This window comes from Thamnophis elegans, chromosome 5 (assembly GCF_009769535.1).
Source record: "Thamnophis elegans isolate rThaEle1 chromosome 5, rThaEle1.pri, whole genome shotgun sequence".
Lineage (NCBI taxonomy): Eukaryota > Metazoa > Chordata > Lepidosauria > Squamata > Colubridae > Thamnophis > Thamnophis elegans.
In genome coordinates, this window is record NC_045545.1 from 49586679 (window position 1) to 49608516 (window position 21838).

General features: G+C 40.8%; 1 protein-coding gene across 1 annotated transcript in view; it reads right to left on the bottom strand.

The window, feature by feature from the left end:
- The window catches only part of NUDT3 (nudix hydrolase 3), a 41359-nt gene that overhangs the window by 16388 nt on the left and 3133 nt on the right, over nucleotides 1–21838 (bottom strand). Inside the window, exon 2 of the mRNA XM_032217285.1 lies at nucleotides 1447–1557. Within this exon, the coding sequence (XP_032073176.1) occupies nucleotides 1447–1557 (111 nt within the window). The remainder of the gene's footprint in view (nucleotides 1–1446; nucleotides 1558–21838) is intronic.

The following is a 21838-nucleotide window of genomic DNA, read 5'->3' on the forward strand; positions in this document are numbered from 1 at the left end:
TCAGTGGCTCCGTGTCCACAGCAGCAATGGTGGGGGTTGTGAAAATGGGAAGCCTCCAGCTGCTGCCACCTCTTTTGCCACCCACCCTGATGCACTATGTACTCTGCCCACCTATTTGCTTGCCCAACAGCTTTGCCTCTGGCTATGTGTGGCGATGTCCCTGTGGTGAGCTGGCCATGTGTTGTTCTGCGGCAATTTGGCAGCGAGTTGGCAGAGGTGATTGGCAGTGGCGAGCTAGCAGTGGTCAGCTGGCTGTGGCAAGTTATCCTAGACTCGTATAGTGATATGCCAGTAGTGGTGGCAAAAGCAATTTCTAGATAAGCTCACTGAACAGTCTAAACTGCCTGTCTACCAACAATATTAGTCTTCTTTTCTTTTTAGCATAAAGCACATGCAACATGCCCATCACCCTGCTAGACCAGATGGAATGAGTAGATGTAATAGGACAGATGCAAATTTATAAGGAACCTGGTCCCATGTCCTATAGTTTAATTCTTCTCAGGTATAAAATTTCTGGAAATTTTATTTCTTAAAGGCACTGGATGACAATTTGAGATAAATTTGAAAAGGATCACATTTAATTTTTTTTCCCTCAGAAAATTTTTATTTTTTTATTTTCTTATATACCATTTAAGTATACATTCACATAATTATTTTTCTTTTTTATATTTATCATTCTTATACATTTGTTATTCCATTTTATAGGTTATAATATACAGTTTGGGTTCACATTTAATCCTTCACAAAAGGATCACATTTGTAAAGTATCACAAAAGTACATAAAAGCAAACTATTTTGAGATGTTTCAACAAAAATGGATTTTTCTCTTCCTCTATAGGCCATTGTCATGAAAACAATATACTAGGCAATAATTTCTCAATGGGAAGGTTTTATATTTTTTTGCCACAATTCTTAACTACTATTGAAAACAGGAAAAGTAGGCAAATTTTGTTGCTCATTAACAAGCCTATAAAGAATATAGGTAGTCCTCAATGTATGACAATTGAGCCCACAATTTCTGTTGTTAAACAAGACAGTTGTTAAGTGAGGTTTGCACCGTTTTATGACCTTTCTTGCTACAATTAAGTGAATTGCTGCAGTGATTAACTTAGGAACATGGTTGTTAAGTGAATCTGGCTTTCCTATTGACTTTGCGTCTCAGGAGGTTGCAAATGTCTCCAGGGCACTGCAACTATCATAAATCTTAACCAATGCCAAACATCTGAATTTTGATCATGTGACCAAGGGGATGCTGCAACAGTTATAAGTATGAAAAATTGTCACTTTTTTCAAGTGCCATTGTAAATTTTTGACCAATTATTACATGAACTTGTAACTTGAGCTCTATCCGTACTATACAATTAATACTTGGATAATTTTGAAAAGTGAAAAGAATGAATAGAAAGAATAGACTATTTTGGATCCAAGCAGAATTTGAAAACATACCTCTTCGCAAACTTCCCGCACAGCAGCCACACTAGGTTCCTCTTCAGGTTCCATTCCACCTCCAGGGACAATCCATCTGTCAGGATGACGACTACTGCTAACTAACAGCACCTATAAATAACAACAGAACTTGTGTACATGTTTACACCTTACACAATTCTACAATTACAAGATGGTATCCTGCTATGTAAAATTACTAGAAATTTTTCAATTCCAGAGAGTATGCTAAGTCCACCTGTACTTAGATAAAGACAGAGAGTGGAACTTATATTTATTTACTTACTTATTTATATTCACCTTTATATTTATAAATAATTCAAGATGGCAAACATACCTAATACTATTTCCTCCTTCTACATTCACCACAAAACCCTGGGAGGTAAATAGGTTGGGAGAGAGAAACTGGCCCCAAATCACCAGATTTTTTTTTAATCACACCTTTATTACGTTATAAGTAACTCAAAGTGGCAAACATACACTGTATCTTTCCTCTTTCCCCCACAATAATAATTTATGAAATAAGATTAAAGTGAATTGATTGAAATATACGACCCAAAAAGTCAGGAACAGAAGAAGCAGGCAGCTTCTTCTTTAATATGTTAAAATACCAAACTTATTTGAAAACAGAAATAAATAAAAATTATATTCCCTTTAAGAACTAGCTTTGAGGCATGAGACAAAACAGTTTTTAACAAAAAGATTATTAATGTTTCAGACGTGTTGCTAACTATGACAAATACCTTCCCTTTCTCTCTGCATATACGCTACCCTGCTTTTCCCAAATGACTCAAAGTAAAAGGAAGCACAGAACCTACCAATCATCAAAAGGCACATATACTATAGACTATAATGGTGATGTCTAAGCTTTTCCAGACCAAGTGCCCAAAGTGTGCATGCACATACACAAATGCGCACCCGCCTGAATCCCCAAAATGCAATGCGCGCCTCTCCACGCATGAACCCCAATCCCTGCACATGTGCGGCAGAGACCTGACAACCAGCTGGCCAGCGGGAGGTGCTTGCACATGCACAGCAGAGCTAAACTGGGGCGATGGCTCGCGTGCCCACAGAGAGGGTACTGTGTGCCAACCTGTGGCACGCGTGCTATAGGTTCGCATCACAGGACTATAACAACAGCAAAAAATGGAGTTTTGAAACAAGTAGCATTTGCAAATATTTTGTAGTCAACCTTAGTTACATTAATCCAAGAATATTAGTAATTTAACAAAAGCCAAGCTGAATTCATAAATATGCCACTGTTCTAAAGAGCCCAGTAGAAGGCATTAAAACTACTGAAATTCATTCATTCAGACATTCATTTTCTATAGTCATACATCTCAGTTAATGACTCTGAGCTGTTAATTAAATTAAAAATACTAAAATCATTTAAAAAAAATAAAAATCAGGTTTTTTTCTATTAATGAGAAAATAAATAACTGTATTGTGAAAAAGAGACAAAGGAACTTTATTCAAGGACATAGGCAATGCTGACTGGAACAGACCACAAACTGCTCATCTTCCGTGTTAAGCTAAAACATAACAAAACAATCTATTTCCACATTATGATCTTGAACATATACCCACCATTTTCAAGGGGAACATCAGGAATTACTTTGAAGTCCTAAACCTCACATAGAGCACCAGAGAAATTGTGGAATACACTTAGTGACTAAGGAGGAATGAGAAAAGAGAGTGCCAAAAATGAAGGACATAAGAATGTAGATGCAGAACGAACTGTGGAAATTGCCAAGAGACAAAAATCTCATAAAAGAATTTATTAATAGGTTTTAGAGAGCTGTTAAAAGAGACAAGTAGTATTTCAACACCTGTAAAATTATACTGTACAAGATGGAAACAGACAAGGAAAAACAAGAAAAAGATCTCTGAACCCAAGAGGAAGCTCTAACATCAAACTAGTATGCCAAAGAGCACCAAGGGCAAATAGGAACTAGTTCAAAGATGATAAAACAACAATGTAAAGAGTATACTGAAATACTTGTACAGAGAAGTCAACATATAAGATATCTTAGAAAATATTATAAGAATCTCTAGTACTTGAAGTTATATCTGCACTCTGGTCATTTCCAAATTGGAAGGCTACAAAAATACATACAAAAGTATGGGAAGCAACAGTAAAGATTATAACCAAACTATGTTAGCAAATCTAGAGAATGATACAGTGGTGAACAGTTTGGAAGAGATCAATCTACATTTCAATATTTAAAAAATGAAATGTGATGGAATGTGCAAACTATTGTGCAATATCTATAATTTCACATACTAGAAAAATAATACTTAGGATTATCCAATGCAGATTAGAGCTTTATATGGGAAAAATGTCAGATGTTCTGGCTTTAGAAAAGGCAAAGGAATACAAGACATTATTGCTACTGAAAGCTAAATAATTAAGAAAGCCAAAGAATCAATGTTTCATTGATTACAGAAAGACCTTTGGTTGTGTCAATCACATCAAGCTACGGAATGTGCTTAGAAAAAAGAAGAATCCTGAATGTCTCGTCCTCATGAGAAACTTAGGCAGCCACAGAATATGGTTAAGCATACCAGCTTCAGATTGACAAAGGAGCACAACAAATACACACACACACACATCCCTTATTTATTCAACTCCTAAACTAGAAATATAATTAAGAGAAACTTGCAAGAAGATGAACATAGTCTTAAAACTGTAGGAAGAAACATCAATAACCTGTGTTACGCTGATAATTCTATCCTGATAACTGAAACTATCTGAAATCTCTAGTAATAAAATTAAGAAGCACAGTGAAAAAATAATAGTAGCAGAATTAAAAATGAAGACTGAACTAATGACAACAGATAAAATAACCACCCTTAGAATTGACAATGAAGATACTGAAGTAGTAAACAGCTTCTGCCTTTTAGGATCAATCGACAGCAAATGAACAAGCAGTCAAGAAATACAGGTAGTCCTCAACTTACAATAACAGTTGAACCCAAAATTTTTGTTGTTAAATGAGGCATTTGTTAAGTAAGTTTGGCCCATTTTATGACCTTTCTTGCCACAGTTGTTAAGTGAATCACTGCAGTTGACAAGTTAGTAACTTGGTTGTTAACCAAATCTGGCTTTCCCATTGACTTTGCTTGTCAGAAGATCATAAAAGCAGAATGTCTATGGAGAGTCTGAGTCATCCAGGTCATGGTTGTCCCAAAGGTGCAGAAAGTCCAGTTGCTTCTTGAAAAAGCACTTTTGGGTCATAAAAGGAGATTGCATGACCTTGGGACACAGCCAACAGTCATAAATATAAGTCAAATGTCCGAATTTTGATCACATGATCCTGGGGATGTTGCAAAGATCATAACTGAAAAACGGACATAGGTCACATATTTCAGTGCCATTGTAACTTTCAATTGTCACTAGACATACTGTTGTAAATCGAGTACAGCCTGTATGTCACAGATTAGCACTTGGTAGAGCAATCACAAATCTTGGAAAAGACATTCAAATGCCATACTATTAAAAAAGTTGAAAGACCAGGTTAGGGACAGGTTGTAATTTTTAAAAAAAATCTACATGGTCATTAGGGATAGGCATATAATAATTATCAATCTGAAAATGAAGCAATATTTTTCTTTGGAAAGATTTCATGAAATTTTACAATGAAATAATGTTATATTATTTTTCTATTTTTATATTAATAAATACAGCATTATGAGGTAATTTTTATGAGTGATTTCTATAGATCTAAAATATCTTCATGTACAGTACTTGCTCTGTCATTTAAATCTTCATTCTCTCTCTCTCTACATAACCAAACTACCTCAAACCTACTTCTTTCATATTGGCCATTCATTTTTGTATTCAGTTCATAGTAATTCAGCAACCATTCATTGTCAGCTCTGTTTTTCTTGTTTTACCCAAACATCTAAATATCCTATTCTTTACTTGATTGTTTATTTTTATATTTCTCCTGAATACCCTGCTCTCGCATCTATATAAAATGATGCAGAAACATGATTCCATGTACAGCGATTTTTAACTTTTTTAAAAAGCTAACATTCCTTTTTTGCAACAAATTACATGTCAACCACCACTTTTCTACCCAACTTTATGTCTTAAATTTTCTCCATTTTCCTATCTCCTATAAAGTGAATAAACTCATTTACATGTTCCAATTTTTCATCATTTGTAAAAAAATATTTCCATTGTGCCCTTCATTTATTTGATGGACACAATTAACTTGACCAATGAGACATTAATTTTCAGATTATTCTTCACTGTAAATATTCAGAGTCTCAAACACAGCACCATCTACAAACAAAACTGTATGAATGTGAACATTCCCAAACAGCATACCACTAGCAAGCATGTCTTATGAATATATCATTAATACAAAATAACCAAGGGATCATTACACATTTATATCTTACTATCTGCTCAGTGTTTCACTTATTCAAATGTGCACTTACCATATTAGCAACCAATCTTCAATTTCATATTCACACAAAATATTTCATAACTCAAGTCCATTCACTTTATCATAAGCTTTAAGTAAACAGATATACAATAAATATTTTCAGTAAAATGCTGAAGAGCAAAAAGATGGCCTGGACAGATCTTCTGCCACCATTAATCCCCACTATAATGCTCGCCTCTTCTGACTTTTCATTTAGAATAGTTTCAAATTCCTCCCTCTTATAATTTTTTAATTCACTATCTTTCCCTTTGTGGAGGTAACAATAACAGCATTCCTCCAGGCATATATACTTGAAATGTCATATAACCACTCCATCAGCAAACAACATCTGTATTTCAACATTTCTCCAGGTGCAACATTACCATTTTAAACATATTCAGCATTTACCTTTCCATCAACTTTTCTTGGATGTTAACATAACATTCATTTTAATTTCACTTTTCAATATCTCATTTCCATTCAATCTCTAAAATACTGCCTTCTATATGCCTTCAGTTCGATGCCATCCCACATCGTTTCATATTTTTTATTTTTAATTCAATTCACTGTGTGCCATGTTTTTTAACCCCAGAGTCAACGCCTACTTTATACTTAACACTATCATACTTTGCAAACCACAACGGCAGATTTCACAGAATGACAATTGGCTTACCTGAATGGTCGTTCTCTAGGCACTGCGGGAGTGTCCAAGCATAGGTTAACTTCAGCTTGCTGTCCAAGGAATGAGTTCAAAGTTCGTGTAGCTACGCCTCCTGCTCCTTTTAGAGGCTCAGTTTAAAAAATGAAGGTATGAGACCTAGAGGGATGCTGTAAGGAGTAAGCTCTATGCCATGGAGGTGATGCTTCACGCACCTGCAGGTGACCCCAGGGCGGGGTTAGACACTCACACAGTGCCTAGAGAACAACCATTCAGGTAAGCCAACGGTCATTCTCCTAGGCGCTGCTTGGAGTGTCCAAGCATGGGACATACCCAAGCTATGTAGTCTCAGGATGGGAAGAAGGAAAGTCCTGGTTAGTAGGAGCCGCGAGGACCCGCCGTAGGACCCTTCTTCCAAATGAAGCCTCAGCCGAGGCAAAGGAGTCCAGTCTGTAATTCCGAATGTACGGTGATAGCGAAGACCAGGTAGCTGCCCTACAGATCTCTTCAATAGGCGCTTGAGTCACCCAAGCGGCCGTAGTCGCAGCACTCGTGGAGTGTATTGTTATACGAGGAGGAACAGGCCTGGCTTGTTGTTCGTAGGCCAGCTTGATGCATGTGCGCAGCCAACGACCTATAGTGAAAGATGATACTTTCCTGCCCATTGAAGTGGGCTGAAATGAAGAACGATTCCAACTTGCGAAAGCAGGCCGTCCTCTTTTTCTACACCCGCACAACGTGGCGCACATCCAGTTTGTGCCAGACACGCTCCCTGTGATGGCTAGGGTGCGGGCAAAAGTTGGGGAGAATCACCTCCTGCGTTCTGTGGAATAAGCTGTTAATTTTTGGTAGAAAAGCTGGATCCAATCTCAGAATGACTCTGTCCAAATGTATAATACAAAGGTCCTCCCTAATGGAAAGTGCAGCCAGCTCCGAGATTCTGTGCGCTGAGGTAATGGCTACGAGGAAGGCAGTTTTGAGCAACAAATGCCGTAGACTAGCTGAGCGAATAGGTTCGAATGGCGGTAATATTAGGGTCTGCAAGACAATTGACAAGTCCCAAGTTGGGTAACGGTGTACCGTTGAAGAGCGTAAGATGGTAGCCCCCTTCAGGAAGCTGCGAACCCTTGGGTGTCTGCTAAGTGGTTGAGAGTCATCTCTGGAAAAGATGGTGACTAGGGCTGCTGTCTGCCTCCGAAATGTGTTGGGGGCAAGGCCCTTGTCCAAGCCCTTCTGGAGAAAGTCCAGGATTTGCGGAATTGTCACAGCTGTGGCAATGATTTGATGGGAGTGACACCAGGAGGAAAAACTGGTCCGTGTCACGTCATAGATCCGCACAGTAGAAGGTCTCCTGGACGCCTGGATGGTGCAGGTGACCTTGTCAGAGAAATTGTCCTGCCTCAGGAGCTCCCCTCAAGTGCCACACAGACAATTGAAGCCATTGAGGGTCCGGGTGAGGAATGGCCTTAAAAGGGCGTTGGTACTTACCTGATACGCCTCTTCTCATAGTGGGGGGAGGAGTATCCAGAATGGGTTGACTTTGTCCTCTCATGATTGGATGAGTCAGATAAGCTCTTTGGGCAATGCCCCCTGGCCAGCAGGACTACCCATATTTGACTAAGAGCTCCATCCGCCTCGTTGCACCATTCACTCCAGATTCTTAATTAAGTTCTTAGCTTTTATCGTCTTCAACATCAATATTTATATAACCTCATAAAACAATGAACATAAAACTTAGTCGTACAAACATAGTCAGGGAGGGACTGGATACTCCTCCCCCCACTATGAGAAGAGGCGTATCAGGTAAGTACCAACGCCCTTTTCTCCATAGTGAGGGGGGAGGAGTATCCAGAATGGGACGTACCAAAGCCTGCACATCCCTAGGGAGGGAGACCCATGAGGCCCCATGTCCTCCACTCAAGCCTGTTGAGGCATGGGCCCCGCCCTATGAACCACCTGCAACACCCTGCGGCCAAACGAGGCTTCTGCCAAGGCAAAGGAGTCCAGCTTATAGTTCCTAACAAAGGGAGAGGGGGAAGCCCACGTGGCTGCCCTGCAGATTCCGGCCAGGGCCATCTGCGTGGCCCAGGCCCTGGGCGTGGCTGCGCTCCGCGTGGAGTGAGCTGTGATATGATTGGTGTCTGTAAGCACTGCGATTGGTAAGCAGTGGCAATGCAGGTTCGCAACCACCTACCTATTGTGGTGGAAGTCACCCTGTTACCCAGGCCCCTATTTCGAAGGAGACAAACAGAGCTTCGGATTTGCTGTCTGGCCTGGTTTTCCAGAGGTAATCCTCAGAGCCCTCCTTATGCCCAGAGTGAGCCACTTCTTTCCCAACGGGTGGGAAGTGTCTGGACAGAAGTTGGGCAAATCAGTTCCTGGGTTTGATGGAAGCAGGAGCCCACCCTGGGGATGAAGGATGTAACCCCACTCTGTCTTGGTGGAAGAAGCAGAGATCCTCCCCAGTGGACAGAGCTTGCAGTTCGTATATCTGCCTGGCGGAGGAGATGGCCACCAGAAAGGCCACCGTGAGAATCAGGAACTTAAGGGAAACTGTTCGTAAAGGCTCAAACGGAGCGCCTAATGGAGCGTCCCCTACCCTGTGTAAGTCCCAGGAATGGTACCTGAACGCTGTGTGTGGTTTGGGGTTGGAAGCTCCCTTGAGGAATTGCCTGACCATAGGATGGTGAGTCAAGCTCTGGTTCCTGCCACGCAGGAGAACTGGCGAGATGGCTGAAACCTGTCTCCTAATTGTGTTAGAAGCTAACCTTCTGTCCCGGCCTGCCTGGAGGAGGTCCAGAATCTGAGGCACTGAGGCCTGGCTAGGATTGTGCCCCAGGGAATTACACCATGAGGCAGAGGCCCGCCACATGGAGCCATAGATACACTCTGTGGAGGGTGTGCGGGCCGTCTGGATAGTCTGCATCACCCTGGGGGGAAGAGGTCTTTCCCCAGGATGCTCCGCTCAAGAGCTAAGCGGTCAGCTGGAGCCATTGATGGTCTGGGTGCTCCAGCGACCCCTGGTTAAGGGATATCCCTTCCTGGGGGATTCTCCATGGCCTCTCCGCTGAAAGCGACTGGAGATCTGCAACCACAGTCTCCGGGGCCAGTGAGGCGTCAACAGAACCCCTTCCGCCCCCTCCCGAAGGGTTTCCCATATGACCCTGGGGATCAGGGGTAAGGGCGGAAGGCATACCGACAAGCCCTGGTCCAGGGGCTTCGCAGATCGTCCGCCCCTTCTGCCCCCCCATGACTGGTACCTGGAGAAGACCCTCAGGAGCTGAGCGTTGAGGGGCGTGGTGAATAAGTCGACCTCTGGGCGTCCGAAGCACTCTGCCAGCTCCTTGAAGATTGCTGGCTGCAGCTTCCGCTCCAAATTGTCCCCTTGGTCCAGCTGAGCTAGTCGGCTCTGATGTACCCCACCCCTTCTATATGTTCTGCCCTCAGCGAATGTTGTCTAAATTCATAGGCTATCTGAGGTGCTTCTGCGATCTCTCATAGTCGGGCATCCCATTCTGAGTTTGTGGTGGGTTCTGGCATGGGGACCAGCCTGTCTGACCCTTTTTTCCCCCGGCCATAAGGGTGCTATGTTTCTATGGCTAGGATTAGCGCAGAGATATTCTGAATGTAAACACAGACGGAGTTTAATGGGCGGCCACTAGAGTGCGTGTAAAGATGAAGTGAGGGAAGCTAAGGCTCACAATAAAGGCTTGCCACAAAGGTAAAATAATAATAATAACAAGAACCACCACAACAATAATAATAATAAAATAAAATACAAAAGGGGGCATCTTCCCACCTGATAAAACCAAGAAAAATTAAGGAAACGATTGGTCCCTTGCTGGGAGAAAGTGGCCCGAAGGTGACAAGCAGCAGGGGTAAAGCTGAACTATTTAACTCGTGCTTGGCATCTGTCTTTACCCAAAGGGATAAACAATCCAACCTATCAAGAACAGCACCCCAAATTCAGATTAGGAACCCAAGATAAGATAGGGAAGAAATGGTAGCCTGTCTATCTTAGGCAAAGTCCAATTCCCAAGACCAGGTGGGTTACACCCCAGGGATCTGAAGGAGCTGGCAGACGAGATCTCCAAACAACTGAAACTATATCTATCAGAGATCCTGGAGTACCGGAGAACCACTATAGAATTGCTGATGTGATTCCCCCCTTCAGAAAGGGAGAACAACCGGCTCGAGCGCCCAAAGCCAACATGGGTTTGTCAAAAACAGATCATACCAGACTAGCCATATTGCCTTCTTAGATACGGTGACAACCCTAGTGGACCATAGGAATGCCATTGATATAGTTAACTTGGACTTCAGCAAGTCCTGATAAGGTAGACCATAACCTACTACTAGATAAAGTAGAAGAATGTGGGTTAGACATAGTCACGCCAGGTGGCTTGGTAACTGGTTGACCAACCGCACACACCTGTACTCCTCAATGGAACTGCCTCTTCATGGAGGGAAGAGTGCAGTGAGTCCCCCAAGGCTCTGTGTTGAGCCCAGTACTCTTCAACATTTTCATCAGTGATTTGAATGAGGGTGTTAGGTGTGTAAGCTAACAGTTGGGTTAGCAAAATATATGCCATGATAGTAGTACTGTTTCTTTAAGAACTGCTGTTATCTCAAGCGGTCATAAGAAGGAGCCGGTATGACAGTTAGCTCTCTGTTTGTTAAATGCTGATGGGGGGGGGGGGCTCATCAGGTTAGCAGATGACCCCAAGCTGGCAGGAATAGCCAACACTTCAGAATACAGGCTAAAAATACAGAAGGATCTTGATACCCTTGAACATTGGGCACTACCTAGGAAAATGAGATTCAATGAAGTAAGGTTCCTCCTTTAGGCAACGAAGGTGAAGTGCACAGGTACAGAATACCTTGCTCCACAGTAGTAACTGTGAAGGGGATCTTGGAGTCCTAGTGGACAACCCTTTAATATGAGCCAGCAGTGTGCAACAGCTGCCAGAAAACCCAACACAGTTTTTGGCTGCATAAACAGAGGAATAGAATCAAGCCCCCGTGAAGTGTTCATCCCACTTTATAAGGCCTTGGAAAGGCCACAATTGGAATTCTGCATTCAGTTTGGTCACCATGATGTAGAAAGGATGTGGAGGCTCTAGGGAGAGTGCAGAGAAGAGCAACAGAGGGGATCAGGGGACTGGAGGCTAAAGCCTATGAAGAACGGTTGCAGGAATTGGGTAGGTCTAGTTTACTGAAAGGAAGGACTAGGGGAGACGATAGCAATGTTCCAATATCTCAGGGGTTGCCACAGGGAAGAGGCAGCCTGATTATCCTCCAAGGCACCTGAGTGCAGAACTAGAAGCAATGGGTGGAAACTAATCAAGGAGAGAAGCAACTTAGAACTGAGGAGAAATTTCCTGACAGTTAGAACAATTAATCAGTGGAACAACCTGCCTCCAGACGTTGTGAATGTCCCAACAGTGGAAGTTTTTAAGCAGCTGTTGGATGGCAATAGCAATAGCAGTTAGATTTATATACTGCTTCATAGGGCTTTCAGCCCTCTCTAAGTGGTTTACAGAGTCAGCATAATCAACTATAGTAACGATAGCCATTTGTCTGAAATGGTGTAGGAATTTCTGCTTAGGCAGGGGGTTGGGCTAGAAGACCTGCAAGGTCCCTTCCCCCTCTGCTATTGTATTGCATAGTATTGTATTGCATTGCATTTGCTCTTTGCCTTGTCACCCCCACCTTTGGAAGGCCTTGGGGGAGGGGGGTAATCTCTAACCTGATTGGAGGTTCTTCTGTCTCTCCCTGGGGGCTGCAGCCTCTAGCAGCCGGGCTGAATACTCTTCCCCCCTCTGTGTTTTCCAGGCTGCCGGGGCTGCCGCTTGGGCCACGTGGGGCCCCTCCCCCCTTCTTTCCAAATGGCTCTGCAGGGCAATTACCATAGCCCCGCCCTCAGAACTTAGCCACAAAAAAACAGCTTTTGCTAAGGAGCCGGCCTCCTTCTCAGGGACTTCTCGCCCCTCCCCCCTCCTTCTCCTACTCAAAGGAGAATGCTCTTAAGGGGGAAGCAAGAATTAGCCACCAAAAAAACGCAGCTCTTGCTGGACAGCCTCTTTCTGATGGCATTCTCGCCCCCAAGACTCTTTCTCCTACTTAAAGGAGAGTGTCCTTAAGGGGGAAGCCTTCTTCTGTTACTAGGCAGTTAGAAAGGGACAGAACAGGCTTTTAGGCAGGATTTCTGAAACACCGAAGCCGAAGGGGATCCTCCCCTTGGGGGGGGGAGTTCTCAGGTTGGGGGGGAGGATTCTTCGTGCAGTCTTGTGGCAGCTGCCTCTGTGATTCATCTAGGACGTGGACTTGGGGGGGGATTGATCCACCGCCTGCCTCTAACCTCCTTAAGCAGCCTCCTTTTGGCCCTTTGCTGCATCCCCCGCCCTTGGCTAATGCCTCTGCGATGGTTTCTCACCTTTCAAGGGCTCCACAGAGCCTCCGGTTGTGGTTGTTGCTGGAGGGCTGAGAGTTGGGCTTCTGCCTGCCTCCTCTGAGCTGCTGGGGGCCGCCATCTTGGACCACGTGGTTTCAAGATGGCCCCCGGCTCCAAATTCAAAAGGCTCCTCTTTGCTGGAGCACATGGAAATGGCTTTTGCCTTTGCAGGCTTGCCATGCGGCTGCAGCTCGCCTCCCCCTGCCTCCTGCAGCTCTTTCTGAGCCTTTCCGGCTCTCACCTTGTCCACTGGTGATAGCTGCCAGCACAGGTTTTCCAGGGTATTTTAACAACCCTCATGGCTCAACCCGAGGGGAGCAGAGGAGCACTTCTGCTCCTGATTAGCCTCTGCATCAAGGGCTGCCTCTAGGAAGCATATATGCCCTCTACTCCTGCCTGCCCGGCAAGGGTCCTCCCTGAGTGACTCCGTCTCACTCAGTGGTCAGGGCAGTGTGCCGCCCCAGGGGGCTTGTGGCAGTCCAGTCCTTGCAGGAGGAGGCTGTGTGCGATGAAGGGAGGCAGGATTCGCCGGGTCCAAGTTTATTTTCCTTAATCCTTTGTAAATTACTGGAGGTCCAGGGTGGTGCATCCTTTCCTGAGGAGGATGAGTCAGAATATGGGTAGTCCTGCTGGCCAGGGGGCGTTGCCCAAAGAGCTTATCTGACTCATCCAATCATGAGAGGACAAAGTCAACCCATTCTGGATACTCCTCCCCCCTCACTATGGAGAACATTGTAGGCTTAAATAAGCCAGAGAATGTGGGGGCGTCAGGGGCTGGGTTCTCATCCTCTGACAGATCAGGGGCGTCCTGTCCACCCTCATCATCATCATCAGACACCTCACTGACAGCTGAGGAAGCAGGAGGGGAGGCCCTGGAGAGTTGAGGAAGAACTCCAGTGTTCTGCACTCTGGGCTTGGCTTTGTTCAGAAAGTGCAAGGATAACCCCAGTTGTTGGATGCCATTAGCAATCCCCTGTGATATTGCCCGTTGAACAACCTCCTGCATCGCTTGGGATAACTCAGGAGCGTCCCCAGAAATAGGGCCAGTGGGAGGAGCCTCCTCTCCCATTAGGAACAAGCTTCTTCCACGTCTACCTCCTCCAGAGAGGAAATAGGAGACCTGGAGGAATGCCCTGGAAGGGTTGGGAGAAAATCCAAAATCCCCTTCATCCGCTAGAGATGGAGAACAAGGGAATGTCTGTAGGAACTGGAAGTGGAGGTGGTTCCCTGGCTTGCACAGTTTGTGCCTGGACACTAACTGCCTTTAGAAACTGTTTCTCCAGGGCCTTCTGTCTCATTTCAGCCAACCTTTCTGCAGCTTTTGAGACTTTCTTGGCTTGGGGCTGTTTCTCTTTTGCAGGGCAGCCTGCCCTGTCCCCCTTAGCAGCAGGGTTGGGCCTGCTGCGCTTGTTAGCGGGAGGTTCAGTTTGATCTCTGGCTTCAGACACAATCTTGCTGGCCATGGCACTCTTCTAGCACAGTCACAGCTTAGTTGCAATTTTCCCAGTATATGAAATAGTTCTGGAAGTATGCCCCTTTAATTCAGTCCAAGTTCTGAGGAAAACGGGGCTTGGCAGGGATCAGTAACAGTCAGCAATATTTTTGGCGCCAAAATTGGAAGTCCCAAGGTGCTGCAGATCTGTGCTGTGATAAAGCAAGGAACGGCCTGAGAAAGCCAAACTCCCTGCAACCGCTCTCAATGGTCTTTGCGCACATGCACGCCTGAAAAAACACCGGGGCTTTTGAGGAGCCTAACAGTCCTTGCAACGGGATCCATAGCTCCCTACCTGTCCCCTCGCCCTCTCTAGCGGCCGCTAAGTGAGACCCCGGCGTGCGAAGCTACAAGAAGAGCCGTGGGCCAGCAGCGCTCCAGGGAGCCTCCCGCGCAATCAGGAATTGAGGTAATTTAAAATGGAGCCAAATAAAGAAGAAATGAAAACTACACAACACTATCTAAGGAAAACACTCAAAATAAAATCTCTAAAATGAGCTACATTGAACTAGCATAAGGAATAGGGGGCCAGCTTGCTGTACAAGGCCTGGAACCCCAAGGAAAACGTCCTGTAGGGCGACTGAGTTTTTTTGAAACTGAGCCTCTGAGGCAAGCAAGAGGCAGAGCTACAATAATCTTAAACTCAGTCCTTGGGCAGCAAACTGAAGTTAACCCGTGCTTGGACACTCCAAGCAGCGCCTAGGAGAATATTCCTCTTCTTTCCTGTCCCCCTCCCATATCAACTCTCACCTTCTAAATGGCCATAGACTCACATATTTATCTTTACATCTTTTTTTACCCTTTTGTACATTTATCCTTTTTTACAAAAAAAGAAAAAGAAAAGAAAGAGAGGAAGATAGGCTTTAAAAAGGCTGGATCTCTCAGCAAAAAAATAATGTGATAAAGAGAAACAAATCAGGATGAAGCAACTAATTAAAGATTTTCATAAAAGCTGGTTAGATGACATAATACTTTAAAATACAAAAATGTACAAAGTGTACATTGTTCCATTACATAAAGGTCTTCTCATCTGATCAGCTATTAAGTGACATTAAAACTAAACTTTCTGAAACTGTTTCATTTTTCCCTCCAGTATTGTAACTAACATGTTTAATCTTTAAAGAACAGAAAACAAGTAAGACTTTTTTTTAAAAAAAATCAGTTTTTCATAGTTTTTCCAATATTTAGATATGCACCAGGTTCTGTTCTAGACAGATGAAATCAATGCAACTTTTTCCAAGATTATTAAAAAGACACTATTCAACAATTAAATCCTGAAGTAACTATTCTAATTAAATATTTATTCAGAAAAAGTCAAGGGGAAAAAACCAGAATTACATTCCACTGATTTGAACTAGAAAGGTTTAAATGGGTCTATCAAGTGCACGTTGAAGTTAAAGCTAAATGGTTAAACTAAAATATTAAGCATAATTTCAGAGAAATAATGTTCCATTGAGGAACATTGAGACAGAATTTTTTCAAACTTTCATGTAGAAGAGACATTTTTCTCCTATTATTTATACAACCTAATTAAACTGCTCAAATGACTTTTGGACAGCACAGTCAGGATTTATATCCTAAGACTAAGTGCATTTTCATGATCTGTCAACAAAAGGATCAAATGTCAGAGTGAAAATATGGATTAAAACCTCTACAAAAGCCTAGCAGCAAATGGCATTAGTATAGCAGGAAAAAAAGATTGATAGCTGTAAGGTTCTTCTATTTAGTAAAATCATAAAGAAGCCTTTCTTGGCTAAAGATGAAAATCTGATGCATTCTTCCAAACAGTTTTATCTATTATCATGAGAGAAGATAATGAATTTGATTTATTCATGAAGCTTTTCGCTACACACTTTAATTTAACTCTGTAACTACTCTTTTTGCTTCCTTTCTGTGAATCTTCTGGGAAGTTCAAATTCGGATACTATGAAATACAATTGTCAGCAACAGAATTAAAAAGGGAAAATGGCTAAATGTAAACTAGTTTGCAAATAGTTCTTTGTAGGCAAAGTAAGAAAGGGAGGGGGGGAGTAGATGGGATGTCAGTGCTCACCATCAAGTGCTAGTTAAGCAACAGAATTCACTGCAAAGCAAGATGTTCCCATTGTTGCCTTCTTCTCAGAAACCCCCCCCAATCTTAACAGGAACAAGTCATTTTATGGGAAAGTCTCTCAAACTCCTAAAATTCTTTAACACTTGATAATGAAATTAAATACTTCCATGAAATGTTTTATTAATGTAATGATCTTCTAACACTATCCAGGGTCAACATCTAAAAATTAAGGCATTACTTTAAAAATCAAGCATACCTATGTGACAGATATACAATTGCATGACAAAATTCAGGCATCATGGTCAAATGTTTCAATTAATTATTGACAGCAACTCTCACGCAGCAGATTTTCAATAACATTCAAGTCTGGGAAATTTGAAATGTATTATAAAAACCTTTATCTTGCTTTCCAATAAATATTTCAAGGTTGATTTGGAGATATGTTTTAGATCATGATATCTTCACTCACCTCACATTAACTTTAGATAGATAGATAGATGATAGATGATAGATGATAGATGATAGATAGATAGATAGATAGATAGATAGATAGATATAGATAGATAGATTTAGCCAAATTCATTACACACAGTATTTTTTAGTCCAGCAACTGCCACAAAAATCCCATAATAAAGCCACCCTGAACATAACAAGCTGTTGGCAAGTTTTAAATGCTTCACTTTTTCGTTCCAAATCTATTCTTTCTGGCTGTTGCCAAACAACTGAACTTAGTTTCATCAATCCAAAGCACTTCATTCCAAAATGTTTCAGGCTTATCAAGGGTTTGTTTTGCATAGTTTAGACAATGACTTCTATGATGAGATTGGAGAAAAGTTTTTCCTTCTGGCAATTCTCTCATGCACACACCACTGCTATATAAGCAAAGCTGTATTGTGACCTGGAGATAGTCCAGTATCAACTAAACCTTTTGGCACATCCTTTGCATTGATTTGGGTTTTATGTTTTGCAGATCTGATCAGTATGTGGCCAGTTCTAACAGATTTTTTTTAATCTTCCAGATCTTTCTTGATTTCTACTGTTCAGGTAATTTCCATTTCTTAACAATAAAAATTGCTAACTGGCGATATAACATTTTTAATACCATTCCTGGTCTATTTAACAGTGAATTACCTGTATTTTGATATGCTCAGACAGCCACATAGGATGGAGATGGTTATGGGCTCTTCTAAAAGACTAAGAGTTTAAAAGAGTCAGAACACTTTTTACCTGCAGAATTGGCTTTCCTGGCAAATAAAGCCTAACAAATCAATAATACTTCAAGCATTATCATCATTTTGCTTTCCTTTCAATTTTTTTCATATGCTGTAACAGTTACTCTATATATGTAGTTTAGTAAGGGAAATAACATGTATTGAATAATGGTACTGTATTTGTAAATTCACTGGCAAGGACCAAAAATAGAATAAAATTTTAGTTTTCCTATGTTATGAAACTACAGTATGATACAAAAATTACCAAAATTAACATTAACTGTTTTTAGTATGGAAGAGTGATATATTAATGTAGAAAAGTGGGAACACAACTATCCGACTTTTGCATCTGAACAATTACTGAAGACTGCAGAAGAACTCTGATGATTCAGATCCTCCAAATCCTCAGCATGTATTTTTTATATTTGAAACAAACTATTAAAGGCAAGCTTCTAAGACACACACGAAAATTTTATTCTCTTGCAAATTTCTCATTATATGAATGTAAAATATTGCTCAATAGAATAAAACCCTTTGAAAAAATTATATGCTAAGATAGTGTCTTAAAAGGAAATGAAAAAAGAGTCATTCTGCTTGTGTTTGAGGTATACAGAGAGTGTAGTGTTTCCTAGCATACAATCTAGGCCTAGAAACTTTTCCAAAGCATTAACATTCCTGAAATGCTACCTTATGCCAGCATTATCCAAGTGCTAAATACAAAGAGCACATCTCTGTAAATGGTGAACATTTATTAACTTCACAAAGCTAATATGTTGAGCCTGATAATGCTAAAGTTTATATTTAAATGCATAATACTATAGTAACACAAATATTAAGTACTTCTTTCTAACTTAAAATGTTGAAAAAATTAAGGAAAGAGGCTCAAGTCCCTGTCCATTTTTTCTGTCAACAGATTAATCTCCAAAACTGAAGAAATGGGATCAAATTTATTGAATGAAAAGAAGCCAGCAAAAGATAGGCTGAATCTGAAAATAGGTCTGATCCAGCTGGGGACCTGGGAAAAAATGATTCTAGAAAAAACAATCTTTCAATCTGTCAACGCTATGGGACAGGTATTTCGGCAGTAGTTTGAAAGATTATCAGCTCCTCTATTCTGACCATCTCTGTCCTTCCAGAGAGGTTTTATTAAGAAGTCTGAAAGATTCCCAGAACCTATAGTATTATCTTCATGATTTCACTGCCATGTTTTAAACAATGAAATAAGTCCAAAACCTCCAATGTTCCAGAAGCTCATCTGTAGAATTTCATTAGTAACAACTGAAAAGCATTATTTTGAACAAATCAGATGACTTACATCTGCAAAATTTAAATTCACAATATATATATATTTTATATCATTTTCAACACAGTAATTATTTTATAATACGGTTTGGCCTAGATCAGTAGTGTCAAACTCACATCATCACAGAAGCATCACGTGACGTATTAGGACCTTTTCCCCCTTCACTAAATTAGGCGGGGGTGGGCCAGCACGTGGTGCATCCGGCCTGTAAGCCGCAAGTTTGACACCCCTGGCCTAGAAAGAGATATAGGTTTTTAACAGGTACTTAAAAGATATAATAATTGGCACATTAGTTCACCAATTTCAGGGGGAAGCACATATTAAACCTAATGTGCCACCCGAGAAAGCTTACCTATTAGTAAGCAAAAGATATTTTGCATTTAAAGTACACACAATACATTTTCCCACTAACAAGCTCAATGATCAATCCATACTGCAAAGCAAACCATTAAGCATCTGTTGTTCAGATACATTATTAGGAAAACCTTGAACCTGCCGTGGTATAAGGATTATATTGCATTTTACATTTCTGTAAAGCACCTCTATTACAACATAGTTATATAAAACCTCTTCTTTACAGAGGTTCTACTTCTAGAAAACGTGTTCATTAAGAGATTAGCAGGTACTTCACTATAAATTCTGGAAACCAATCTGTTCTCTCTGGCCCTTCGTTAAATGATTTTAGTATTTTTTAAAAAAAATAATATTTGTTGTATCATCTTTTATAGCTATTACTAGATTATTTATTAAACAAACATATATGGTCTCTCAATTCATACACTGTGACTCCAGGTGGCTTACATTATTAAAAATCCACAGTATAAAATACCTAAATGCCTCTCCCCAACAAAGGCACTCAACTTGAGAGAAACTCAAAATTTATTATCGTGTTCATTTTCAAGTTCTTTCTTTAAACAGATTTGCAGTCAAAAGGACTATCAATTAAAATTAATTGATACACTTATTTTTAAAATGCCAAATTTGCTCAGTCATGTGTTTCTCTACAGAATTATAAATTATCATATAACACTTAAAATCATTTCTTTCTGGAAATGCCTGCCTGTGCACAGCATTCAGTATGCACTAACTACCTACTCATGCCAACTGAAGTGCAACAGATGCTCAGTAGGAGTAAGGCATTTTTTGTAGCGATAGCAATATTAAACATGTCCTTCCTATAAACTATGGAATTAAAAAGTTTCTGGAATTACTGATTTATTTTTACAGATCATCTGGTGTTTGTCAATCCTTATCCCAGTTTTGTAGTTTAATAATTATGGTGAAGAAATAATACATTCCTAGTTAATTGATAAGTGGTATTTAAAAAGTTATATTAAAACATTTTAAAGTAATGCTGCAATTTTTAGTTTATGTATATCTAAAAACTGTTCTGGATCATATCATAGGATTATAATAAATTCTTTCCAGTGGACTTAAAATTGAACATTAAATTAAGTCCTATTAAGTTCTATTTATTGAAATAAATAAGACAATAAATAACACTAAGTGATTCTGCATGTCCTCAAACACTATTTTCCATTTCATTCTCTAATAATTAATTAATTCTCTTTCCTTTCAATTGTAAATATAAAATAATAAACTTAGACAATAGTAATTTTTACAATAAAAAACAACACTTGCAACCTGTAATCTATTAAGGGTCCATGCACCATATTGCACGTGCTATACACAGGAACAGAAAGCTCCTTGTTCTCACTATTCTGCAGTGCCATCCTGCAGATAACCTCCAAGTGAACAATCAACTTCAAGCTTCTGAATTCACCCTGTGACACAAGCAAAGTTGCTACAGATTGCCCATGAACCTTCAAGAGGCTCCGGGTAATCTGGACTTACACAGTTCCTATTTAGGACCATCAACGTTGTTATTGAAAAAGTGACTTATGGCCATTTTTCACATGTATGATCATTGCAGCATCCCCATGGTCATGTGATAAAAATTCAGATGTTGGAAAGTGACCTCAAAAACTTGGGATCAATTGTGGTCCTAAAATTGAGGACTATCCATACTGTTCTTTCTGCTCCATTTCTCAACACAACATATATTTACTTCTGCCAATTGGTATACTAGATGATGAAATGCTATAGGGCCTTTACACAGAACTTCAGGAAGAACGTTCCCTCTACTATATGATACAGTCATATATGGTCAATGCCAAGGTGCTCTTTTTTTTTCATATCCCAAAGTACAAATGGGATATAACAATCCTTGACCTATTTATAAAGTTATTTTATAGGCAGGGGTGTCAAATTAGTGGCTGCAGGCCAGAGGCATCAGGTGTAGGCTATACCCACCCCAGTCCATGAATGGGAAAAAATGTCACAAATGTTACGTGATGACTAACATGACGCAGCGAGTTTGATACCCATGTTAGAGATTAATAAGACACAGTGCTTTACAAACAATAACCACACATTGAATTATATTATATACACACCACAGAATACTTTTTAATTTATAATTAAATAGTATCATTTTTCCAAACACATCTTTCTAAGAAATAGAGGTTTTTTTTAGTGAAATATTGTATGGCGCAACTGTAACATGTTGAATTCCAGTACTAATCAAATATATGAATGTATTCCTTTCAACAATCATAAAGAAAATGGTCAAGATCATGTTTCTTTCAAATGTTTCTATTGGGAATTCTGACCAGTCTTTTTTGACCTATTAAATCCAGAAATGTTATTTCTTGCCATCTCATGTAATATGCGCAAATGACCATGGAAGCAGGAGAGCTGTGCTAAATTTCAGATATTGTACCATATA